This window comes from Pseudopipra pipra, chromosome W, assembly GCF_036250125.1.
Source record: "Pseudopipra pipra isolate bDixPip1 chromosome W, bDixPip1.hap1, whole genome shotgun sequence".
Lineage (NCBI taxonomy): Eukaryota > Metazoa > Chordata > Aves > Passeriformes > Pipridae > Pseudopipra > Pseudopipra pipra.
In genome coordinates this window covers 39,670,320-39,696,790 of record NC_087580.1, presented here as the reverse complement: position 1 = coordinate 39,696,790, position 26,471 = coordinate 39,670,320, and the positions used below count along the sequence as shown (strand labels likewise).

Here is a 26,471-nt window from a genome sequence, read left to right as displayed (position 1 = left end):
GGACATAGGAAATAGGTGTTGTAGTTACTACAGTTCTTGTGTTATGGGGGAGGGGAGAGAGGATTCGAGATAAAAATTGTCTGAACATTTTGAGAGTGCAGAGACATCTGTCTGACCATCACTAGGTATGCTTTGATTTTAAGGCAGAGCATGTTAAAGAATGCAATAACTTAAAGCCAGCTGCAGTCTTGAATTTTTGCACTTTCAGCAATAACAATGGCACTAATAATTACTAATAGTTAATGAGCTAACAGATGCAATAACTATATCTGCTCATGTTGACATATGTGTCAGTTTAATAAGTTTAAATTAATCAGGGCGTTCATAACAGGAAATCTTCCTCAACCTCTGATTAAAATGTAACATTGACTAAAGGATTATAGAGGAGACTTAATTTTACTGACTGTTTTAGCAGTTGTCACAGCTGTTGGAAGAAGAAAAGGCAACTGAAACAGTCCAAAACGGGTGTGTGTGTGTCAGAATGGGAGTAGTTTAATAAATTTAAACATGGTCTCTGAATGCCAAACATAAAACATTGAGCAGATCTGTAACTCCACAAAGCTGCTGTACACTATGTACTTTTGCCTTTTGTGGCTCACTGTGTTTCATTCATTTGAACACTGAGCAGTTTCCCTGCTTTCTCCATTTAAAAATATGCAGCAGCGTTTAAATGTGGAACAAATTCAGCTCTTCATGTGCCTGGAGTTTCATCTTAGAATGCACCTGATAGAATACTCAGCTGACAGGAAATAAAGGTTGTGTAGAATGGCTGTAACATTTCAAAAGTGGACACAGGTGTCACATCCTGTGAATGCTGCAGTGCAGTGATGGTTGGTGTACATATTTTATGTTTTTCTAACCGTTCTCATGTTGTGATGTGGGAATGGTGTGTGGAGTTCCCCTGCGAGTCTGTCTGGGTTATGTCTGTGTAGGGATGAACAGGAGTGTGTGTGTAGATTCCCATGCCTGTGTGTTTGTGTGTGTGCAGGGGGATTCTGTGCTAAACTCGTTGAGCTATGAGGTGCACAAAGGACCCCCTTGCTTTCTAAATTCCTTCTCAGAGAGGAACCTGGGGGTGGCTGGATCCAATCTCAGACTCAGATTTTGGTTTCAGTTGAAGGAATTATAGAGGTATGATCCAATCACTTTGTCCTGCAGGTTTTAGAGATGGCAAATCAGAAATCTTTCTATGAAAACAATGATTTATTATGACAAATGACCAAAAAATTGATCAGACAAGAGAACAGATGAAAGACCTTAAAGATAATTATTTACTTCAAATTATAAAAGCCAAAAACCTCTAGCAGTATAGTGTAAGATAGGACAGTGCAGTCTATCAAAGTCATTCTATTAAAGCAATTGGATCAAAGCCAGCAAAAAGAAACAATCCTGCAGCAGAGATTGAGGTAACTCACCCCACAAGGACAGGGGGTAGTTCTCTCTCTTTCACTTAACCCCTGGGCAGTGACCATGAAGAGCTGTCCCTGCTTCATGGCAGAAGCTCCACACAATTCAAAGAAGTCTGTGGAAGAATCTGACACATCAAAGTTGGACAGGGCTTTTATAGTTATCAAGGGTTTGACTGCCAGACATATTTCAGGCCAGGGAGCAGCTTATCTGTCAAATCTTGTTTCAAAAAGCAGGATGTGTGTTTGAAGTTTCATGAAGCATTTTGAGTTTAGTATAATTCAACATTAAAAACAGCACCTTTGCACCAGCAGTAACTCACCACAGAGAGTGTGCACTGTTTGCATTCTCTGACGATTGTTTAGGTATTATCGGAGCATCCTGCCAGAAACGGTCCCTTGATTCCACGAGGTACCAAATACTGTCAGGGTTCCTTTGGTTCCATGAGGCCCTGCAGTGTCACAATGGCTCCTTGATTCCAGGATGTTCCAAAACATCCCAGGGTTCCCTTGGCTCCAAGAGGCTCCCCCGTGTCCCACCGGCCCCTGGATTCCAGGAGGCCCTGCAGTGTCCCAATGGCCACTCGGTTCCAGGAGCCACAGCGGCTGCCGCCGGCGTCTGTGCCCGGAGCCGCCGCTCCCACGGGGCTGCCGCACTCACCGCCGGGGTTGCCGCTCGCGCAGCCGCCGCTCTGCCCCGGCTGCACCGGGACCCGGCACCGCCTCGGGCCTGCGCTGCCGCCTCAGCGGCCACAGGGACACAGGGATGGGGGACCTTTGCTCTGCCACTGAGGGGGCCTGGCTTTGTTCTGCTGCGGTCTGGGCTTTAGGAAAATTGCTGTTCATTTTCATGCTCCGCTGGAACACCTCCTGAATTCCAAAGGTTTCCTAATCCGGGGGAGGGGTTTCTATGGCATCGGAGGTGCTGCCCCTCAGGACACATTGTCAATAAACCATCCAGCTAACTGGGATGGGTGTAAGAGCTGGGGAACACAGGATAATCAGTCATCCCCTGAAAACCTTGGAACATTCCCTACCTGAATCGTAACCCAAATGGAAGAGTTACGATACAATACCCAAATAGTCTGGAAACTCCAGTCATTGCTGACACCAGGATGGAAATTCAGCAGATAACTAAAGCCAGTCCCCTTGGGAGCCCACAACCAGCGGGGCTGAGGGAGGCCCTGGCAGCTCCCCAGCACCTCCCTCTCAGTGGGACACCTCTGGCAGCCTCTCCCAGCTCAGGAACCCTCCAGTTTGCAACACTCCAAAGACCCTCCCTGATGCCCAGGACAATTCTGATCCCCCTCCACAAACACTCCTCCAGCTGTTACCCTTGTCTGTTGGCAAACACAAAGGGATTTGTGGCAGTGTTTCCCTGACAAGGAGGAGAATTTGGGAGAGGGACCTTTCCACAGCCAGCTATTGATGTGTCCACACATCTCTGCCTGGGTGTGGGTGTGAATTGACTGTGGTGGGAATGTTGTTATTGTGAATCCATAATTCAGTCACTGTTAAAATTGTAGCAAATGCTATTGAATCACTAGATAGCTGTTAAACTGGTCAATAATTAAATGCTAGTAATCTCTTTTGCCCCCTTATATTTGTGTCCAAGTCCTTTGCATCCTGATCCTCTTGCATCCCAAGGCTCTGTGTAAATCATTCTCTTTCATCAAAAAATATATTTTTCATGACTTCCACTTTAAAATCTTCCTCCTTAGCTAAACTACATAACAACTCTAATTAGTTGTTGATGTCTTGAAGACAATTAAAGAAAGAAAAATAATTTGTTTTTCAGTGTTTTAATGGGTCCCACGGTGTGTTTGGAGTTGCATCAGCTGTCAGTCCAAGATGGGCCATGGCAGAACTGGTGAGGCTGGGGGGTGAGGAGCAAGACAGATCGTAGAGGGTCAGTGTGGATCTCCTGAGGAGACACTCAGCATCAAGATAACTTGGAGAACACCTCTATCACCTCTTTTCTGAACTTAAAAATATCCAACCTTGAATTAAAAAAAAGTACAAACTTTAAAGACTTGTTTTGAAATTGTCGTGAAGACAATTTAAGGAAACAAAGAGATCCTGAGGGATTTCTGGAATTTAATGAGCTCACGGCATTTTTGCAGCCCAGCCCATGATCCTTGCGGTGCTGAGCGAAGATTGAAGCAGCTGCTCGAGAAGTCAGAAGCCAAAGTCCAAGTGCCTTGAAGCATTGCTGGGCCCCACTGAGGGCAGGCACTGACAAAGCCTCCCCAGGGACTCCTTGGAGCAGCTCCTTGGAGGCCAGGAGTGCAGGCAGACAAAGGCTCTGGGCAGGCCCCTGCAATGCTGAGCAAAGCCTGCCTTGGTTTTGTGGAGCACAAAGGCCAAGGCCTGAGCCCCAGGCCCTGGCCCAGCAGATCCTGTCCCTCCCGGCTGGCTCAGGGCTGTTTGGGGGGCACTGGGATGGGAGGGGGAGGAACAACCAAGGCCCAAAACTGGGCAACCCCTGCCAGGCTCCTGAGGGAGGGGCGAGGCAGAAACCAAGGGCAGAACCTGCCAGGCAAGTTGCTTGTGGTGGCCTGAGTGGCAGAGGCAGCTGCCAGAGGCAAGGGGACAAAGGCCTGGGTGCCTTTGGGCCTTGCAGCCCTGCCAGAGCCCTTGGCCATCTCTCCTGCAGGCTGTCCTGCCCTGGCCCTGCTGCTGCTCTGGCCTTGCAGGCTGCACACACCCCTCCTGCTTTCCCACCCCCTCCCAGCAGCATTTCTAGACCCTCCCTGATGTCTCTGCACCAGCTCTGGCTGTTGCCATGTGCACTTGGCCTTCTGAACTTGGATCCTGAGCCCCTGTGCCACAGGACATCCCTGCCAGAGCCCAGGCCCTTCTCCTGGGGGTCACTGCAGAGCTGAGCAGATCCAGGTCACCTCCCATTTTTCTGCCAACCCCCTGGGCCTGCTCTGGGCCCTGCAGGTCCTTGCCCTGCTCCCAAGGGCTGTGGGGGTGCTTAATGGTCAGGGCTTGGGGTTTAGAGCTCAGAGTTGGGATTAGGCAGAACTTTGGGAGGTTTGTTGTTCTGCTGGCAGTGTCTGCTTCATGATTAGGGGAAGAGCTTTTTGGTCTGGGTCAGGATTAAAGCTTTGCTTTTCATACTGGTAATACAGGTTTGGGAATGGGGTGGGCACTGGAGTACAAATAAGTCTGGAGTTCTGGGATTGCGCTTTTTCTGGCTTGGAATTAGAGCAGTGGATTCCTTTCCATGGGAGGGGCAGCACTTTTAGGTAGTGTTGGGGCTTCAGGTTACAAAGAGAGTAAAGGCCTACCAGGAGTGTTTGCCCAGTCATTGTTTCAGCACGCTCAGCATTCTCTGAACCTGGTTTTACCTCATCAAAATCCTTCCTCTGTTGGTCAAGCCCCTCTTTCCTTCCCTAATTTTCCTTCTCTTTTGTCCCAGTTCCTCCTAACCTCCTCAGAACTTTCATCAGGATGGGCTCAGCTTTGTGATAACACGGTGCAACCTCATGGAATCAAGGAGCCACTGTGAAACTGCAGAACCTCATGGAATTATGGGGCCATTGTGACATTGGGGAAACCCATGGAATCAAGAGGCCACTGGGATGCTCCAGGGCCCCATGGAGCCAAAGGAACCCAGGGACAGTGGGCAACCTCCTGAAAGAAAGGGGCCATTGTGACACTGCAGAAACCCATGGAATCAGGCCATTGTGGCACTGCAGGGCCTCTTGGAAACATAGAAACCCTGGGCCACAGTGGAATTTCATGGAATCAAGAGGCCACTGTGACACTGGGGAACCTCATGGAACAGAAGGAATCCAGGGACTTCTTCTCGATACCAGAGTTGGGAAAAGACCTCAGCCCTCAGGAAGTGCCTGGAGGGGAACCCCTTTGCTGCTGGAACTGCTGTTGTGGAGCCCAGCCCTGTCCCAGCAGTGCCCAGGGCCTGTCCCTGCCTGTGCTCACAGGCCTGACCCACAGCAGGACAGTGACTGAGCTGCCAGAGCACTCAGGCCTTGGGCACGGACAGGAAAGGAGAGAGTGGGAGTCCAAAGAGAGCAGCTCTGAACAGACCCAGTTCTGGTGCTCCCTGGCAGTGCTGGGACTCTTTTCCTCTCTACATCTGCAAACATGGAAATGCCCTCCAGCTTCAGGGGAGGTTTTGGAGGAAGAATCTGGAAAAAAAGCATTTGTGTCCTTGCTTACACTCAGAGATTGTGATTCCTCATGTACAAACTAAAACAGGGAGGATGTTTGACAAATACCTTTTTGCACAAACTTTTATTTTGTTTAAATGCACACAAAGCATGATTTCTGATTTGTATATTTTGTGGGTGAAAAAAAGAGGTAGAGAGTGAATTATATGGGATGAAGAATAAAATTTCAGTGTTAATGACATGAACAGAGGGGAAAAAAAGGAAAGCCCCTCCACCCCAAAAACTATCAATAGCTTTAGAAGGCAGGCTGGGCCCAACATGTGTTATACAATGAGTGTTCTGCAGGAGAAAAGATGCAGTTTATTGCTTCTTAAAAAAACATCCAGTCATCATTTTCCTTATGGCTTCCCTGAGCTCCTGGTTCCTGAGGCTGTAGATGAGGGGGTTCAGTGCTGGAGGCACCACCATGTACAGAACTGCCACCATCAGGTCCAGGGATGGGGAGGAGATGGAGGGGGTCTTCAGGTGGGCAAACGTGGCAGTGCTGACAAACAAGGAGACCACAGCCAGGTGAGGGAGGCACGTGGAAAAGGCTTTGTGCCGTCCTTGCTCAGAGGGGATCCTCAGCACAGCCCTGAAGATCTGCACATAGGAGAAAACAATGAAAACAAACCAGCCAAGTTCTAAAGAGAGAGTAAAAGACATAAGTCCAATTTCCCTGAGGTAGCCTGAGTGTGAGCAGGAGAGCTTGAGGATGGCAGGGATTTCACAGAAGAACTGGCCCAGGGCATTGCCCTGGCACAGGGGCAGGGAAAATGTATTGGCTGTGTGCAGCAGAGCAGTGAGAAAGCCAGTGGCCCAGGCAGCTGCTGCCATGTGGGCACAAGCTCTGCTGCCCAGGAGGGTCCCGTAGTGCAGGGGTTTGCAGATGGCAACGTAGCGGTCGTAGCACATGATGGTGAGGAGGAAATACTCTGCTCCAAGAAAGAATATGAGGAGAAAAACCTGTGCAGCACATCCCTTGTATGAGATGGTTGTGGTGTTACAGAGGAAATTGTGCATGGCTTTGGGGACAGTGGTGCAGATGCAGCCCAGGTCTGTGAGGGAGAGGTTGAGCAGGAAGAAGTACCTGGGGGTGTGCAGGTGGTGGTCACAGGCTACGGCGCTGAGGATGAGGCCGTTGGCCAGGAGGGCAGCCAGGGAGATGGCCAGGAAGAGCCAGAAGTGCAGGAGCTGCAGCTCCCGCCTGTCTGCAAATGCCAGGAGGAGGAACTGGGTGAGGGAGCTACTGTTGGACATTTGCTGCCTTCAGTTATTGTTTTCTGTTGAGGAGAAAAAAGGCAGAACTGAATTAGGCCAGATTCAATCAGCAAAACATCTTGCATGTCTCAAAGCAATTCAACACTCAGGGCCTCTTTTCAGGAAGATCTCTCTGCATCCCTCTCCCTGAGCTCTGGGTTTTGCTGGCTGAAGGGGGCACTGAGAGCAGGGACCCTGGAATGGGCTCCCGACGAATCCTTCTTGCTGGGCAGTGAGAGGCAACCTGGAGCACAGGGTGACCTTCAATTAAATGCACTTGTGATGCATCAAAGTGTTTCCAGAACTGCTGGTCACAGTTTGCCCAAGGGCAGAACAGAGGGAGGGGATTTGGGGAACTTGATTTTGTTCCAGTTCCTCTTGCCAGGAGTGAGTTTGGATGGTTGAAATCTCTGACATTTCTAATGTGCTCCAAGGGAAATCTTGTGAGTCCTGAGAGGCAAAGGGGTGGTCTCTTGGTGCAGAGACAAGAGCTGAACATCTTTCCTGTTCACAGCTGCTCCTGGCTGGCAGCTTGGAGCTGAAGGGAGATCACCCTTAAGAATTCCCTTAAAAAAGAAACAAGGCACTTCTGGGAGCAGAGGAATCCCAGTTCAAAAAGGAAATTGAGAGAATCCTTGCCTTTCCTCAGGATGCCTGATTAAGATCTTCTTTTCTCCTTCCAGACTGCCACACAGAGGGACCATTGCAGCTCCCAAGTACAGCAGCCCAGAGCATTTGCATGGATTTAGCACTGAGGAGTTTTCTCCATGGGGATCCTGTGCAGCACAGAGATCCTATGGCAGAGCTGTGCCCTTCTGGAGGGCACCTGCAGCCCTGCAGGACACCCAGGCAAACGGCTGAATCCCCTGAAGGTGCCTGGAGGGCACTTGGGCACTTGGCTCCCACAGACACATCCCCACAGCAGCACCCAAAGGGGTTTTGTCTGGACAGGAATCTGCCACCCCCAACCCCAGAGTGGCTCAGAAAGCCCACTGGTGAGAACAAGGAGAGCCCAGGCAGCAGGGGATGGCAGTGAAATGCCACAGTGCTGCTGCCAAGGGAGGAGGGACACAGAGAGACAGCTGGAAATCAGGGCCTTGTCCTTGCCTGGGCTCTGGCTGCTGCAGGGCAATGCACAGCCCAGCCCCCGTGGGCCTGAGGGCACAGGCTCTGCTTAGGCTGGGAAAGGAGCCCAGGCAGGAGCTGCTCAGGGAAGGGGTCTGTGCCACAGGGACAGCAGGGAGGGGCCCCCATCCCCCTGCCCAGCCCTTGTGGCAGCAGCTGCCTCTCCCTGCCTGCCTGTCTCTGGGTGAGGAGCTGTTCCTGCCAGCAGCCCCTGCCTGTGCCCAGCTCAGCTCCCTGCCAGTGCTGCCAGAGCCATCCCCAGCCCAGTGCCCAGGGGCAGCTCTGCCTGGGCAGGGGCTGCAGAGCAGATCCCAGACAGCCTGCGGTGGCTGGGAAGGGGGAGGTGTTCTGGGGGGATGTGCTTCCTGAGAAGGGCCCCTGGAAATGGCAGGAGGTGGAGCTGAAGCTGGGAAGATCCCTGACCCTTCAGCTGAAGGGCCCTCCCCTGCCCTGCCCTGAGGGGTCACTCCTTCCACCCACCCCTTCTCCCCCAGCCCCGTGGCAGCTCCTTGGCCGGGCTGAGAGCTGCCCCTGGCAGGCAGCAGAGTCCCTGCCCCAGCACACAGAGCCCTGGGGCAGGACCCTGCTCTGCACCACAGCCCTGGGCACCCCTGGCTGCACCCCCACCTTCCAACCCCACAGCCAGCCCTGGCACAGGGAACCTTCTGGCCCTGGGCCTCTGATGGGGCAGCAGCAAGTCCTGCTCTGCAGCAGCTTCTCCTGCTGCACCCCTGCAAAACCAGCAGAGCCATCCTGACAGCTCCTGCCACTGCTGCCATTTGGCAGCTGGGAGAGGCACTTGCAGGAACTCACCTGCACTGCTCTGCAGCCAGAGCCTGACCGTGGCAAAGGGCTGGCAATGTTCCTGCCCTGAGCAGCTCTGCCCTGTCCTCCCACCCCAGGATCCCTTGAACCTCCTGCTCCCTTCTCCTGTCTGCCCTTGCTGCCTGCAGCTCCTGCCCTGCTCTGCCATATGGCCACTTCCCCTGCACTGCAGCAACTGGGAGAGTCCTGCTGAAAGATCCTGGAAGCTGTGGGATGTGCCAGCTTTAGGAGATCCCTCCAGGAAGGCAAGTTAAACTTTCCTACAGCCAGAGAATTCTTCATTCAAATCCTGGGAAGGTTTCTGGCATAGTGAGAGCTCAGTCACCTCCCAGCCCAGGCTGCCTCTCATCTCTCTGCCTTCTCTCCTGTGCCCTGGGTGCTGCAGGCAGTGCCCTCAGCCCTACTGGGCTGTGCAGAGGAGCTGCTCACCAGCAGAGCTGTCTCTTTGAAGCTCTTCTTGGTTGCCAGGAGCTCCCTGTGTGCCAGGAGCCCGGCCCAGCTCAGCAGCACAGCAACAGCCCCAGGCAGCCCTTGCTCTGCCCCTCTGGGCTCCCTCCAGCTGTCCCTGGGGCTCCAGGGGAACCTGCTGGCACACAGCTGAAGGAAATAATGATGTTCCTTCTCTCAGCTGGGCACAGACACTTCTTTCAGCACTGTCATTTCTCCAAGCAGACACAGAGTTAAGTCCAAGTGTCCCTTTTTCATGTCCCATTATTAGACAGGAAACCCAGACAGTGCCCAGGAGGGATCTCCTTCACCTGCACTGAGGGAAGGGACTCAGCTGAGTCAGCAGAGGTGTCTCACTGTGGCTCTGCAGCCCTGGGGCCAGAAGGACACTCAGCTCCCTCCACAACCCCCATGGGCTGGGATTCTTCCTGCCCCACTTCAATGGGCCCAAAACAGGCACCTGTCCGAGCTCCCCCGGGAATGAATGAAGACCAAAGCCAGGAGTGACCTGCTGGGACACAAAGCCCTGGTTCCTTCTGAGGGGCCAGAGGTGACCGAGATTCCTACTGGGAACTGCAGGCTCCAATGGAGCAGTTCTGAGGAACAGGGCAGCAGCTGTGGGATCTTCTTGGAGGCTGCTGGGACATTGCTTTGGCCAACTTCAGTGGCAGAAGGGGCCCACATGTAGGACAGGGGAACCTGTCACTGTTCCTTCTGTCCAGGGCAGCCCCTAGAGGTGTTCAGGTGACCAAATGGAGTCAGGTGGCACAGGGAGAGAGGTCTCTCTCCTGTTCTTTAGCAGGGTATTTTCTATATGTGCTCAGAGTACAATGGCCATTGTCTCATGGACATCTCTTCAATACTGAACCTAATTGAGGGCAGGTGAGCTGGATTGAACAGCCAAAGAGGGGCCTGTAGTGCCAGGGGAGGTGCCAGGGCTCTGCAGCACAAGTGCAGCAGCTGCCATGGACAGCACAGGGCCTGTGCAGGGACCCCGTCCCCATTCCCAGCAGTTGTGGGACAGGCACCACCCAGGGCTTCTCAGACACATTGGGGGCCTTTGGGGCAGGGAGTGAATCCCAGCCCTGCAGGGACACAAAGGCTGTCCCTTCTCTGCCCAGCCAAGGCCAGGCCAGGCACGAGTCCAGAGTACATCAGCCCAGGCTGTCCACACTTGTTCCCTCCCTCTGCTGGCTCTTCTCTCCCCCCGCATTTCAGCAGCATGTGCTGATCTCCTCAGGGATCAGGCCTGGGATTTTCCCCCTGGGCCTGAGTCCCAGCACGTCCACCCCCAAGGCCATTGTCAGCAAAGCCTCTGCACAGCCCAGCTCTCGGGGCTTTCAGAGCAGCTTTCCCCACTGCAAGTCTGTTCTTACCCCGGTGCCCCCGCTGAGGGGCTGCAGCCAGACAGGCCCCAATGCCCTGAGTGTGGGGCACAGGCAGGAGGAGCTGCAGCCCCAAGTCTCTCTTCATTCCACTTGCAGGCAATAACAGCCCAGGCCTGCTGAGACAGTTCCCAGGTTGCAGGGCTGTGATGGGTTGGGAGAGAAGGCCAAGGAGACACAGGAGAGAAAGAGCAGGAGAGAGGTGTCCTCAGCAGGAAGGAGCTTCTTGGACCTGTGGAGCTGCTCTAGGGGATGAACAACTTGGGTGAACTTTTGTGGGTGAGGTTCAGAGGAGAGAGTGGTTTGGATGACCTTGTGGAGTGAGACAAAGAGCCCATTCAAGTTGGCTTTGATAACCCTGGAATTCACTGGAAAGGCAGTGCGAGAGGATGCAAAGAGTCCCAGAGGTTTGTGCAGAGTCTTGGTGAAGATACCCCTTCGGACACAGGCCTTTAGAGCACAGCTGGCAGGTTGGTGGACAAGAGGGAGGCTCATCTGCATCTACTTCTGTCCAAGAGGAACCAAGAGGTTACCATAGTAACTGACTGTAGCTATGGGAATGTATGCTGGCTGCCATGATAACTGCCCATAGCAATGGAAATGTCTGATGGTTGCCATGGTAACTGACTGTAACAATGGAAAGGTATGCTGGTTGCCATGGTAACCGACCATAGCACTGGGAATGTATGATATTTCCCGTGGTAACTGACTTTAACAATGGGAATGTATTCTGGTTGCCATGGTAACCGAGCATAGGAATGCGAATCTGTGATGGTGCCATGGTAACAAACCATTACAATGGAAATATGTGATGTTTGCCATGGTGACTGTAGCAACAGGAATGATTGATGCTTGCTGTGGTAAACGACCGTAGCAATGGGAATGTATGATGGTTGCCATGGTAACTGACCATGGCAATGAGACTGTATAGTGGTTGCCATGGTAACCGACTGTACCAAAGGGAAATATGATGGTTGCCATGGTAACTGACCATAGCAATTTGACTGTATGATGGTTGTCATAGTAATTGACCATAGAAGCGGGAATTTATGCTGGTTACAATGCCAAACGCCCTTAGCAGTGGGAAGTATGATGGTTGCCATGGTAACTGACTGTAGAAACGGGAACGTATGCTGGTTGCCATGGCAAACGACCATAGCAGTAAGAATGTATAATGTTTGCCATGATAACCGACCAAAGCAACAGGAGTGTATGATGGCTGTTATGGTAACTGACTGTAGCAATGGAAATGTATGCTGGTTGCTGTGGTAACCGACCATAGCAACAGGAATGTATTATGGTTGCCATGGTAACCGACTGTACCAGTGAGAAGTATTATGGTTCCTGTGGTAACTGACCGTAGCAATGGAAATGTATGCTGGTTGCCATGGTAACCAACCACAGCAATAAGAATGTATGATGGTTGCCATGGTAACCAACCATGGCATAAAGAATGTATGCTGGTTGCCATAGTAACTGACCGCAGCAATGGGAAGCATGATGATTGCCATGATAACTGACTGTAGCAATGGGAATGTATGCCAGTTGCCATGGTAACTGATTGTAGCAGTGGACCGTATAATGGTTGCCATGGTAACCGACCACAGCAATGGGGATGTGTGATGGTTGCCATGGTAACCGACTACAGCAATGGGAATGTGTGATGGTTACCGTGGTAACCGACCGTAACAGTGGGAATGTATGGTGGTTGCCATGGTAACTGACTGTAGCAACAGGAATGTATGATGATTGCCTTGGTAATTGACCATAGCAATGGGACTTTATGATGATTGCCATGGTAACTGACTGTAGGAACGGGAATGTATGATGGTTTCCATGGTAACTGACCGTAGCAAGTGTATTGTATGTTGGTTACCATAGTGACTGACCATAGCAATGCGACCGTATGATGGTTACCATGGTAACTGATAGTAGCAGTGCGACTGTATGATGGTTGCCAGGGTAACTGACTGTAGAAATGACAATGTATGATGGTTGCCATGGTAACTAACTGTAGCAATGGGAATATATGCTGGTTGCTATTGGTAACTGACTATACCTGTGGGAAGTATGATGGTTGCCATGGTGTGTGACCGTAGAAATGTCTGGTGGTTTGCCATTGGTAATCGACTGAACCAGTGGGAATTATGATGGTCACCATGGTAACCGACTGTAGCAATGGGAATGTATGCTGGTTGCAATGGTAACTGCCCATAACAATGGAAATGTCTGATGGTTGCCATGGTAACTGACCGCAATGGCAGGAATGTATGATGGTTGCCATGGTAACAACCATGGCAACTGTAATGTATAATGGTTGCCATGGTAACTGATCGTAGCAACGGGAATGTGTGATGGTTGCCATGGTACCTGTGTGTAGCAATGGGAATGTATCATGATTGTCATGGTAACTGACCATAGAAACGGGAATGTATGATGGTTGCCAAGGTAACTGACTGTACCAATGGCAATGTATGATGGTTGCCATGGTAACTGACCTTGGCAATGAGAATGTATGCTGGTTGCCATGGTAACCAACCATAGCAGTGGGAATATATGATTGTTGCCACGGTAACTGACTGTAGCAATGGAAATGTGTGATGGTTGCCATGGTAACTGCCCTTAGCAATGGAAATGTATGGTAGTTGCTGTGGTAACTGACCGTGGCAATGAGAATATATGCTGTTTGCCATGGTAACTGACCACAGCAGTGGGGATGTATGGTGTTTGCCATGGTAACTGACCGTATCAATGCGACTGTATGATGGTTGCCATGGTAACTCACCGTAGCAATGGGAATGTGTGATGGTTGCCATGGTCACCGACTGTAGTGACAGGAATGTATGATGGTTGCCATGGTAACTGATCGTAGCAGTGGGAAGTATGCTGTTTACCACAGTAAATGACTGTAGCAATGGGAATGTAATATGGTTGGCATGGTAACCAACCATAGCAATGACAATGTATTATGGTTGCCATGGTAACTGACTGTGACAATGAGAATGTATTCTATTTGCCATGGTAACTGACCATAGCAATGGGAATGCATGCTGGTTTTCAAGGGAACTGTGATTTACTTAGACTATGAGCACGATATTTTCATCTGCAAAAACATTAGTGAGTGCCCAGAGATCTCCCAAGATGGGGTTTAAATGTCTCAAGCACATGAGCACTAGAGAGGGGCTAAGGAGCTGTGGCCTCACTGGTGTGGAGACTGAGGACAGTACAGGACAGCCCTGAGAGGGCTTGAAGGGAGGATTTAGAGATGGTGGATCCTTTTGTCATAGCAGAAAAGAGCATGAGAAAGAAAGAATTAATGCCAAGTGCAGCTGAGGAGGTCCTGAGTGGACACGAGGAAAAAGGAATTTCACTCCAAGGAAAACGCTGTGCTGCAACACGTCACCCAGGAGGAGTCTGGATGAGCCCAAGGCTTTGTGTGTGCAGGAAGAGCCAGGGAGGACGCAGAGATGTCAGTGCAGGAAGGTGCCAGCCAGGTGGGGCAGCCGGGGGGATGAGGACAGCCTGCAGGGAAAGGGGCAGGGCATGGACACCGTAGGACAGCCTGGGCTGGAGAGGAGACAGGGAGGGGGAGAAGCTGAAAGGCCCTGACAGAGCCACCTTCTGCAGGCCTTTGGCCAGGGCTGCTGTCTGTGCCCCTGAGGCCAGGAGGAGGGGAGTGGCCCTTGCAGCCCTGGGGCCTCATGGCCTCCTTGTCCCTGCTCAGCAGCCTGGCAGGTGCCACCCCATGGTCCTGCCCTTGGCATTGCACATCCCACATCCCAGTGCCCCAGGAAGAGCCCTGAGGAATGAGGCAGGGACAGGATCTGCCTTCCCAGGGGCTGGGGTCAGGGCTTGGTCCTCTGAATTAAGGAAACAAGTCACTGTTTATTCAGCATCAGAGCCACCTTTCCCTTGCTTGTCCATCCTTGTCATCACTGTCTGCAGTTTTCTGCTCTAACTGGAACCTGGGGACATGTTCTCAGTTGTGTCCCTCAGTGAGACTCATTAGCACTACAGGAAACTTCAATGTTTCAATCTCACTTTGACTTCTTGAGAAGTTGTTTGAACTTCCTCTCAGGGACTGAGTCTCATGTAAATAACATCAAACCCCCCTGAGGGTCATGAAATGCCTGGGGCTGTTGCTGTGCTGCTGAGCTGGGCCGGGCTCCTGGCACACAGGGAGCTCCTGGCAAGCAAGAAGAGCTTCAAAGAGACAGCTCTGCCCAGGAGCAGCTCCTCTGCACAGCCCAGCAGGGCTGAGGGCACTGCCAGGGCAGCTCAGGGACACCAGCAGGGCACAGACAGAGCTTCAATGGGCTCAGCACTGGCAGGAGGGCTGAGAGCTCCCTGCAGGAGGAATCTTGGCAGGGCTGCACACGGTGAGTCTGTGGCTGCAGGGCAGTGCAGGGGCAGCTCCTGGAGGCATCTCCTAAAGCTGGCCCAGCCCCAGCTGATGGGATGGGTGAGCAGGGGCTGTTTCGGGGCACTTTGGCAGAGCTGTGAAGCCGGGGGTGCAGCCAGGGGTGCCCAGGGCTGTGGGGCAGAGCAGGGTCCTGCAGCCCAGGGTGCTGTGCTGGGCAGGGACTCTGCTGCCTGCCAGGGGCAGCTCTCAGCCGGCCCGGGGAGCTGCTCCCAGGGCTGGGGCAGAAGGGCTGTGGGCAAGGAGCAAACCTGGCAGCTGAGGGAGGATCTTTTCCTTGTCTCACTGTTGCAGGGTCAGACCTGCTCACAGACCACTACGTGATATTGAATGGAGAATTTTTTGCAAAGCTCACAAAAGACAGGGACTACAGGAAAGGAATTAGTCCTGAGGTGTGTTTCCTGCTTAGGCATTGTAGCATAGACATTTTTCTCTCAGTTCAGGAGGCTGCAATGAAATTCCAGCTCTTTTACTCTCACAGATGAATATTTCAGGCAGTCTCAGAAATGAGCACAGGATCCTGGGCAGTGCTGAGCCTTCCCTTGGGGGTGGGCACTATAAGCTGAGTTTTTGGCGGTACATGACCAGAGCTGCTGCTCCTCACAGCACCCTCAGAAAACACAAACCAGAGAGAAGAAATGCCTTTCACTTGGAGGGGATTTCCTTGAAAACTGCACTGGCTTTGCTGAGAGGGGGCTGTCTTAATTGTTCTCTGTGCTTTCCTTTTCTGAACAGACCCTGTCCTAAGGAGCAGCAAATGCCCAACAGCAGCTCCCTCACCCAGTTCCTCCTCCTGGCATTGGCAGACAGGCGGGAGCTGCAGCTCCTGCACTTCTGGCTCTTCCTGGCCATCTCCCTGGCTGCCCTCCTGGCCAACGGCCTCATCCTCAGCGCCGTAGCCTGTGACCACCACCTGCACACCCCCATGGGCTTCTTCCTGCTCAACCTCTCCCTCACAGACCTGGGCTGCATCTGCACCACTGTCCCCAAAGCCATGCACAATTCCCTCCATAACACCACAACCATCTCCTACACAGGATGTGCTGCACAGCACTTTTTCTTTTTCTTCTTCATCTCAGCAGAGTTTTCCCTCCTCATCATCATGTGCTACGACCGCTACGTTGCCATCTGCAAACCCCTGCACTACGGGACCCTCCTGGGCAGCAGAGCTTGTGCCCACATGGCAGCAGCTGCCTGGGCTGCTGGGTTTCTCAATGCTCTGCTGCACACAGCCAATACATTTTCCCTGCCCCTGTGCCAGGGCAATGCCCTGGGCCAGTTCTTCTGTGAAATCCCTGCCATCCTCAAGCTCTCCTGCTCACAGTCCTATGTCAGGGAACTCGGGCTTCTCTTGATTTCCACCTCTTTAGCATTTGGCTGTTTTATTTTCATTGTTTTCTCCTATGTGCAGATCTTCAGGGCTGTGCTGAGGATCCCCTCTCAGCAGGGACGGCACAAAGCCTTTTCCACCTGCCTCCCTCACCTGGCCGTGGTCTCCCTGTTCCTCAGCACTGCATTTTTTGCCTACCTGAAGCCCCCCTCCATCTCCTCCCCATCCCTGGATCTGGCTCTGTCAGTTCTATACTCGGTGGTGCCTCCATCACTGAACCCCCTCATCTACAGCCTGAGGAACCAGGAGCTCAAGGATGCCCTGAGAAAAATGATGACTGGATGCTTTTCAGGAGCAATAAAGTGCCTGTTTTCTGGTGTGTAGCATTCAGAATGGGACCGATCAATGGCCCAGCCTTCGTGCTGTGGTTTTTCGTGAAAGTCATTGGGTTTTCTTGCAATAATTTTCTGTGCAATGAAATATTATTATGCATCTGCCTTCTAATTCAGTATCTACCCATTGAATTGGACCCAGAGATGTATAAATGATGAATTGTGCTCTCTGAGTATTTAAACAAAATAAAGGACCCTGCAGTGCCTTCTTTGTCCAAGACCCTTCTTCTCAGATGTTCCTAAAGGACAGCACACTGCAGGACAGGGGGTATTTACAAACGGGAAGGGGACAATAATCCAAGCCCAGCAGCACTGCCAGGGAGCAGCTGTGCTTGGCCTTTCCAGAGCTGCTCTCTTGCCACTTCCACACTGTCCTCCTGAGCCCCTTTCTCGCTGTAAGGCCTGAGTGCTCTCTGAGCACAGTCCTGGGGGCTGGAAGCCCTTGGAGCACAGGCAGGGACAGGCCCTGGGAACTTGTGAAGCAGAGCTGGGCTCCCTTCCAGCATCTCCAGGATGCTGTGGGATCTTCTGAGGGCACTGCATGGACTGGGTCACTTCTTCTGTGTCCTTGCTCCAGGGCTGGAACTCTCCTGCAGTGACACCATGACACTCCTGCTCTCTGCTTTCCAGGTTTCATTTTCAGATCCAGTCTTCCCCTCCTGTTCACAGGGACATCCTGGGAGTGCTTCAGAGCTGCCATCCTGGGGCAGCTCCTGCCCAGCGTGGGCAGGCACAAGGTCTCTCCTCCTGCTCCTCTCACCTCCCCAGTGCCACTGTTTTCTGCAGCCTCCTCATCCTTGCCCAGCACAGCCCTCCTGGCACAGTTGGACACAGCCCTTGTTCTACCCCCTCCTCAGGCACCTGCCCAACCCCCTCAGCTCCAGCCTGAGGGCCAGAAACCTTCAGGGCAGGGAGGCACTGGGGAAAATGCTGAGGAAACCTTTCAGCTGCACTCAAATCCAATTGGAGGGGTTGGTCTCTAGGAAGAAATCCCTTCTCATTCTCCAGAACAACCAGGACAACCTGTGTTGTTTCCTGGGCACTCCTCTGGAAGTGTGGGATATGGAAAAGGTTTTGGTGTCAGGGATATTGAGAAGGCTGGACAGTGTCACTGGGAGACCTCTCCCAAAGCTTTGCAAAGGCCAGAGCCATCCCAGAGCTTCCTGGGGCCTTGGCAAAGGCAGACATGGAACCAGTCTGCAAACAGGGCAGCAAGGAGGGTTGGGAGAGTTCCAGACTGCTCAGGCTCAGCAGGGAAGGGGATAGGGCAAGTCCTCCTGCAGCCATTGCCAGGCATGGGAAGGACAAGGCAGGGATTGCAGAACCCCTGTGGGAGGGAATAGAGGATGTTGTGTGCCCAGATTTCATCAAGGCCCTTGACATGGTCTCCTGTGGTCTCCTTATGGCCAGACTGGTGAGAGGTGGACTGAAGACGTGGAAGATGTGGTGGGTGGCAAGTTGGCTGAATGAAGAGTGTCAAATAAAATCCATGGTACAAAGTCCTCTTGGCAGCAACTTCCTGATGAAATCCCTCAGTGATCAGCCCTTGTACACCACTGTAGAAGAGCTCTCGATATAATGAGACAAAATGCATTTTCTAGTCATTTGTGAATGATGCCAAATTTCAGGGAGCCCTTGAGTAACCTGTCCTGGTTTAAAGACACATATTGGCGCTGGAACTCCAATAAAAAGAACTCACTCTCCTTTTATTCCCTACCAATACAAGGAGACAAAATACAAGGAGGTATAAGTGAAAAAATAAGAGGTTACTGACAAGAAATATAGCAGCAAAACCAGCAATACCAACAGAACAGTTCAAAGCAACAGCTGAGAGAGAAATTGCCTCCTCTCTCTGCTCCTGCCCCAACTCCCTTTTGTAAACAGGTGTGAACAGGGATCAACATGTGCCTCCCTTCCCCCTTTTCCCCCTGAATGAACAATGAACAACAACAACAACAACAAAACCCAAAAACAAACAAAAAAACCCCACAAAAAACCCCAAAAAAAACCCAAAAAAACCCCCCAAAACAACAAACAAACAAACAAACAAAAAACACAGGAAAGAGGGGGCAAAGCAAAATGTGGGAAACTCTCTGGTCTGAGATCAGTTGTGCTGCCCAAGAACACACTGACTCCAGAGGTGTCCAAGCGGGGCAGAGCCGGCGACTCCGGTCCGTGCGGCGGCGGGGGGGAGGCAGCGGCTCTGCTTGATTCCATGGAGTTCTGGGGAGGCACAGTGGGCCCTTGGTTCCAAGAGGTTTTGAGATATCTCAGGGTTCCTTTGGTTTCAGAGAGACCCTGCATGTCACAGTGGTCCCTTGGTTCCATGAGATTCCACAGTGTCCCTGCATTCCTTTGGTTCCATGAGGCCCTGCAGTGTCACGGTGCCACTTGATTCCGTGATGTTACAAAGAATCAGAATGGCCCCTTGATTTAAGGCCAACTGCACATGGGGCTGCCCTAAGGGGAGTGTGGGCACCCAGACAAGGGAGTTGTCACCCCCCTGGACTCAGCCCTGGGGTCACCACATCTGGACTGGTCGGTCTGTCTGTGAGGTTCCCCATTCTGGAGGAATGAGGAAGAACTGGAGAGAGTCTAGAGGAGATCTGACAGGATGGAGCTTTTCTCTGTATTGGAAATAGAATGAAATCTCCACAAAGAGTAGCATTGAAAGTTCAGACTGAAGGTGAGGAAGAAGAAATGTCACTCAATGGGGACCCTTGTGGTGCAAGAGGTCACCCAGAGGGAGTCAGGATCAGCCCATGGCTTTGTGTTCCAGGGAACAGCCAGAGCTGGTGCAGAGACATCAGGGAGGGTCTAGAAATGCTGCTGGGAGGGGGTGGGAAAGCAGGAGGGGTGTGTGCAGCCTGCAAGGCCAGAGCAGCAGCAGGGCCAGGGCAGGACAGCCTGCAGGAGAGATGGCCAAGGGCTCTGGCAGGGCTGCAAGGCCCAAAGGCACCCAGGCCTTTGTCCCCTTGCCTCTGGCAGCTGCCTCTGCCACTCAGGCCACCACAAGCAACTTGCCTGGCAGGTTCTGCACTTGGTTTCTGCCTTGCCCCTCCCTCAGGAGCCTGGCAGGGGTTGCCCAGTTTTGGGCCTTTGTTGTTCCTCCCCCTCCCATCCCAGTGCCCCCCAAACAGCCCTGAGCCAGCCGGGAGGGACAGGATCTGCTGGGCCAGGGCCTGGGGCTCAGGCCTTGGCCTTTGTGCTCCACAAAACCAAGGCAGGCTTTGCTCAGCATTGCAGGGGCCTGCCCAGAGCCTTTGTCTGCCTGCACTCCTGGCCTCCAAGGAGCTGCTCCAAGGAGTCCCTGGGGAGGCTTTGGCAGTGCCTGCCCTCAGTGGGGCCCAGCAATGCTTCAAGGCACTTGGACTTTGGCTTCTGACTTCTTCAGCAGCTGCTTCAGTCTTCTCTCAGTACCTCAGGATCATGGGCTGGGCTGCAAACACACCGTGGGGCTCATTAAATTCCAGAAATCCCTCAGGATCTCTTTGTCTTCCTTTAATTGTCTTCAAGGCAATTTCAAAACAAGTCTTCCAAGTTTGTACTTTTTTTGTACTATATCAATTATGGATATTTTTAAGTTCATAGAAGAGGTGATAGAGGCGTTCTCCAAGTGATCTTGATGCTGAGTGTCTTCTCAGGAGATCCACACTGACCCTGGATGATCAACCTTGCTCCTCACCTCCAGCGTCACCAGTTCTGACATGACCCATCTTGGACTGACAGCTGATGCAACTCCAAACACACTTTGGGACCATTAAAACACAGGAAAACAAATTATTTCCCTTTCTTTTAATTGTCTTCAAGTCATCAAGACTTCTAGAGCTAATTGGAGTTGTTTTGTAGTTTAGCTAAGCAGGAAGATTTTAAAGTGGAAGTCACGAAAAAAATATATTTTTTAATGAAAAAGTATGATTTACACAGAGCCTTGGGCTAGGGCACAAAGGATTTTGATCCAAAGACAAGGAGGCAAAAGACATTAGTAGCACTTAATCATTGACCAGTTGAACAGTTTTCAAGTGATTCAATAGCATTTGCCACAATTTTAACAGTGACTGAATTATAGATTCACAACAATTATAGGTTCACCCCACAGTCAATTCACACCCACATCCAGGCAGAGATGTGTGGGCCTCCCTCAGCCCCGCTGCTTGTGGGCTCCCAAGGTGACAGGCTTTAGTTATCTGCTGAATTTCCATCCTGGTGTCAGGAATGACTGGAGTTTCCAAACTATTTGGGAATTGGATCCAAACTTTTCCATTTGGGCTGTGATTCAGGCACGTAATGTTCCAAGGCTTTCATGGGATGACTGATTATCCAGTGTTCCCCAGATGTTCCACTCTGGATTGTTCCCACCTTTATCATCCAGGAGCACCTGGTCCAGTCCAGGGACACTTCACCACACCCTGGTCCAGTTCAGGGGCTCTTCATTGCTCAGCTGGTTTGGTCAGGGCTTGTCAGGAGCTCCTGAGACCATACCTATAAGAAGGATGGGGACAAACTTAGTTGTAATAAGACAAGTGATAATGGTTTTCAACTAAAAAAGAGCAGATTGGAACTAGATATAAGGAAGAAATTTTTTACACTGAAGGTGATAAAACACTGGCACAGGTTGCCCAGAGAGGTCATAGATGCCCCACCCTTGGAAACATTCAAGGCCAGGTTAGAAAGGGCTCTGAGCAACCTGATCTAGTTGAACGTGAACCTGTTCATTGTGGGGAGATTGGACTAGATGTCTTATAAAGGTCCCATCTGATTCAAACTATTTAGGATTCTATAGTTCTTTCCTACAGAGCCAAGGCTTACAAGGATCATCCAGGTTTCAGACCCAGATGTACACTCCCTTTGATGGCCCATCTGGCAGCTCTGCTAAAAAGCTGCTGCAAAGAACCTCCAGACCTAAAGGAGCTTTTGTGCTGGGCTCAGTTGTGGCTCTCAGGGATGGGGGGTTGGCTTTTGGCTGCCAGGTGCCCACCAAGGCTTTCTCTCCCTCTTCCTCCTTCTCCACTCCCCTTGGTGCCTGCAGGGTTGTTTCTCCCACATTTCTCTCACTCCTCTCTGGGCTACAGCACCCTGGATTTTATCCTTTCTCCAAAGGGTGATCACAGAGGTGCCTCTGGAATTGCTTTTTGGCTCAGCTTTGGGCACTGGCTGGTCCATTTTGGAGCCACCTGAAACTGGCTCTCTCTGACACAGAGTCAACTCTTGATCTCCTCTTCCCTAAGGGAAACCTGCAGCCCCCTCCCTGCTACCAAACCTGATCCACAGGGTCATTCAAGTGCCCAGGAACAGAGGAGGTCATTGATCCCATTATTCCTCAGGTTGGTCAAACAAGACTTTGTCCTCTTCCTGTCCCTGACTGGAGGTTCTTTCTGTCAGAGCAGAGCTGGGCTGGACCTCAGCCGTGCTTTGCTCCAGAGCCTGCTGGGGTGGGGGCAGATGGCAATGGAAGAGTTGGGTTGGACTGGATGATCCTTGTGGGTCCCTTCCAGCTCAGCATATTCTGTCATTCTGTGTTTGTTTGGGTTTGGTTTGGTTGTGTTTGGTCTTTTTCCCTCCTTTTGATTTTCCTTTCCTCTGACCCATGAGTTTTTTCTTCATTGTCTTGGGCCTTGCTGGGCACCTGATGGCAAGACAAGTTTATCCAACTCAGTCATCTTGACCACATTTTTTGTACAAGTCACCATTAACTGGACAAGGTTTCTCACAGACTCGCTGCAACTTGGCATCATCCACAAAGGAGTGGAAAGTGCATTTCATCCCATCACCCAGAGACATAATAAAGATGTTCCATAGGAGTGGTCAAGGGCTGGCCCCTGATGGATGTCACCTGGGAGTTGCTGCCAAGAGGAATTTGTGCCATGACTTTTGACCCTCATCAGTCATTCAACTTCCCACTCACCACATGTCTCACTTGTCCAGTCCAGCTCTCACCAGTCTGGCTCTAAGGAGACCACAGGAGACCATGTCAAAGGCCTTGCTGAAGTCTGGGCACACAACATCCCCTTCTTTTTCCTCCCACAAGGGTTCTGCAATCCCTGCCTTGTCCTTCCCATGCCTGGCAATGGCTGCAGGAGGACTTGCCATATCCCCTTCCCTGCTGAGCCTGACCAGTCTGGAAGTCTCCCAACCCTCCTTGCTGCCCTGTTTGCAGACTGGTTCCATATCTGCCTTTGCCAAGGCCCCAGGAAGCTCTGGGATGGCTCTGGCCTTTGCAAGGCTTTGGGAGAGGTCTCCCAGTGACACTGTCCAGCCTTCTCAATATCCCTGACACCAAAACCTTTTCTATTATCCCACAGTTCCAGTTTAGTGCTCAGGACACAACACATATTCTCATGGTTCTTCAGGAGAAAATTAGAAGTGATATCATTATGGAGGTCAACTGGTGGAGCAGCCCAGTCTGGTCTGGCCCCACAGCAGTGCCCAGCCCAGGGTGCTGCAGAGCTCTGGGCACTCCCCCCACAGCCCCAGCCCCTCTGAAGGGCACAGCAGCTCCTGGGGCACAGAGAGGAGTCTCAGCATCCCCATCAGCTCAGGGGCTGGACACTCAGCATGGCAGGAGGAAATGGAGGTCAGGGAAACTGCAGGAGCCCTGGTGTCACCTGCAGGAGATGCCCAGCACAGCCTGACTGTGCCCCTCAGTGCCAGCCCCTCTGCCCAGCCCAGCCCAGAGTCCTGGCCCAGGGACAGAGCAGCCTGTCCCCAGGGGGGGCTGCAGAAAGAGGTTTGTCTGTGTCAGGGATTCCTCTCTGCAGGCCCAGAAATGCTGCCTTGCTCTTCTCCAGGGACATCCCTTTGCCCAGGTCAGTGTGTCCAGGCTGCCTTGGCCAGTTGCAGATCCCAGCCTGGGATCCCTGCAGGGCCCTGAGCTGGAGGTGCTGCTCTGCACAGGGAGGGGCTGTGGCACCCTGGGCTGAGCCTGCACTGGCCATGCTGGTCAGGGTGGGGAGCAGCCCCAGCAGGATGGGGATCACTCCTCTCCACCCTCTGCCATAGTCCTGGAAGGCTCAGTAGCCAAGAACAAGGCTGGGCAGGACCATGGGCTGTTTCCAATGGCACAAAGGGCAGGGCAGGGCTCCACTCCATGCAGCCTGTGGGCTGGAGAGTTCTTCAGGACACCCTCCTGGAAAGCCCACCCCTGGCTCTGGTACAGCCCTCCCTGAACTGGGGAGGCACAAGGGGAGTTCACTGTGGGTGAGACGAGTCACTGGCCAGAGTCCTTTCTCTGTTCCTGCTGCGTCCCCTGGGGTTGCAGAACTCTCCTTTACTAGTTCACAGGCAGATTTAGTACTTGATCTCTGGTGACTCCACCCTGGGCAGGATTCTGCTCCAGGGCTCCATTCCCTGCTGACTGGATGGGACGGGCTGTCCCTGCAGATCCTCTGTACTCTCCTGCACTTCCTGAGTTCCTACAGACAAGTCCTCACCTGCCATCAGAGCCCTCACAAGCTGCAGAGCCCCAGGCAGGTGACTTGGAGACCATTTGCCACTGGCCACCAGCACAGAACATCTGACCCAGCCCTCAGTCCCTCAAGTACCCCAGTGAGTCGCTTCTCTCACTGCAGGGACTGAATGGGGAAAGAAGCAAAGCAGTGAGACTTTGCAGAGTCTATTCCTTGGCCTTGTTCTTTACACCAACCTTTCAAAAAGAACAAAGTCTTCAGGAACTGCCCAGGGGGATCCCCTTTCCTGATGGAAATGATGTTAAGGAGCCCAGCTCTGTCCCAGCAGTGCCCAGGGCCTGTCCCTGCCCATGGTCACAGGACTGACACAGAGCAGGGATTGAGCTGCCAGAGCACTCAGGCCTTGGGCAAGGAGCAGAAAGGAGAGGGAGGCAGTGGAAAACCAGCATCTCTGAGAAGGCCAAGAGCTGCTGCTCCCTGGCAGTGCTCCTGTACCAGGACTCTTTATCCCTTCTCCTCTGCACACAGGCACTGCCCTCCAGCTTCAGGGAAGTTCTTGCAGCGAGAATCTGCATTCAAAGAAAAAGAATTCAAGTCCTTTATTCTACTCAGAGATTGTGATTCCTCATGTACAGAATAACAAAGACAGAATGTTTGACAAAGAAGACAAAGGAATATTTATTTTGTTTAAGTGCACACAGAGAATGATTCCTCATTTACACAATTGTGGGTCAAAACAAAGAGGTAAAGAGTGAATTAGGTATGAGATGAAGAATAAATTTCTGTGTTAACAACATCAAAAGATTAAAAAAAAAATGTAGGAAATCCCCACCACCACCACTCTCAAAAGCTTTAGAAGGCAGGCTGGGCCAGTAAAGGGTTACACAATGACTGTTGTGCAGAAGAAAACAGGCAGGTTATTGCTCTTGAAAAGCATCTAGTCATCATTTTTCTCAGGGCATCCTTGAGCTCCTGGTTCCTGAGGCTATAGATGAGGGGGTTCAGTGCTGGAGGTAATACTGAGTACAGAACTGCCACCACAAGGTCCAGGGATGTGGAGGAGATGGAGGGGGGCTTCAGGTCGGAAAATGTTGCAGTGCTGACAAACAGGGAGACCACGGCCAGGTGAGGGAGGCACGTGGAAAAGGCTTTGTGCTGTCCCTGCTGAGAGGGGATCCTCAGCACAGCCCTGAAGATCTGCACATAGGAGAAAACAATGAAAACAAAACAACCAAGTGATAAACAGCAACTAACCACAATGAGCCCAAGTTCCCTGAGGTAGCCTGAGTGTGAGCAGGAGAGCTTGAGGATGTGTGGGATTTCACAGAAGAACTGGCCCAGAGCATTGCCCTGGCACAGGGGCAGGGAAAATGTATTGGCTGTGTGCAACAGAGCATTGAGAAACCCAGAGGCCCAGGCAGCTGCTGCCATGTGGGCACAAGCTCTGCTGCCCAGGAGGGTCCCGTAGTGCAGGGGTTTGCAGATGGCAACGTAGCGGTCGTAGCACATGGTGGTGAGGAGGGAAAATTCTGCTGACGTGAAGAAATAAAAGAAAAAGGCCTGTGCAGCACATCCCATGTAGGAGATGGTTCTGGTGTTCCAGAGGGAACTGTGCATGGCTTTGGGGACAGTGGTGCAGATGCAGCCCAGGTCTGTGAGGGAGAGGTTGAGCAGGAAGAAGCCCATGGGGGTGTGCAGGTGGTGGTCACAGGCTACGGCGCTGAGGATGAGGCCGTTGGCCAGGAGGGCAGCCAGGGAGATGGCCAGGAAGAGCCAGAAGTGCAGGAGCTGCAGCTCCCTCCTGTCTGCGACTGCCAGGAGGAGGAACTGGGTGAGGGAGCTGCTGTTGGGCATTTGTTATTTCTTAGCACAGGATCTGTTTCAGAAAAGGAAAGGACAGGGAACAGTTGAGATAGACCTCTGTGAAAAAGCCACTCCATTTCTAAAAGAAATCAATGTGTCAAATGTCACCAAATTCACTGCCAAGGAGTCAGTTTTGCTCTGCTGTGGTGTGACATATGACTTTTTTGGTAGAGCTCTCACACACGCAAGGAATGTCAGTTTTAACACATCTTGAATACAAAAGTTCCCTCTCTACACCCATGATTCAGAAGAGCTGGAGCTGCAGAGCAGAAGCTTAGTCTGTCCTTAGAATAATTGTACCTGTGTTTTCTATTTTCACCATCACGTCTGGGGAAGGTTCTTTTCCACTGCAGGAAGCCTCATTTCTATGGCCCAGCACACAGTGCCCAGCAGAGCTGCCTGAACACCCCCTCCCCCAGGCCTTGGGGGCA

General features: G+C 52.0%; 2 protein-coding genes and 1 long non-coding RNA gene across 3 annotated transcripts in view; 1 reads left to right on the top strand and 2 right to left on the bottom strand.

Moving 5' to 3' along the window:
* The window catches only part of LOC135405704 (uncharacterized), a 614,579-nt gene that overhangs the window by 296,364 nt on the left and 291,744 nt on the right, over positions 1-26,471 (bottom strand). The gene's annotated exons all lie outside the window — the stretch shown is intronic.
* On the top strand, positions 15,807-16,772 carry LOC135405471 (olfactory receptor 14J1-like). The gene has a single exon (XM_064640172.1). It carries the CDS (start codon positions 15,807-15,809, stop codon positions 16,761-16,763), a length of 957 nt encoding a protein of 318 aa, XP_064496242.1. The 3' UTR covers positions 16,764-16,772.
* On the bottom strand, positions 25,030-25,784 carry LOC135404697 (olfactory receptor 14J1-like). Its single transcript, XM_064639437.1, has one exon. It carries the CDS (start codon positions 25,753-25,755, stop codon positions 25,030-25,032), a length of 726 nt encoding a protein of 241 aa, XP_064495507.1. The 5' UTR covers positions 25,756-25,784.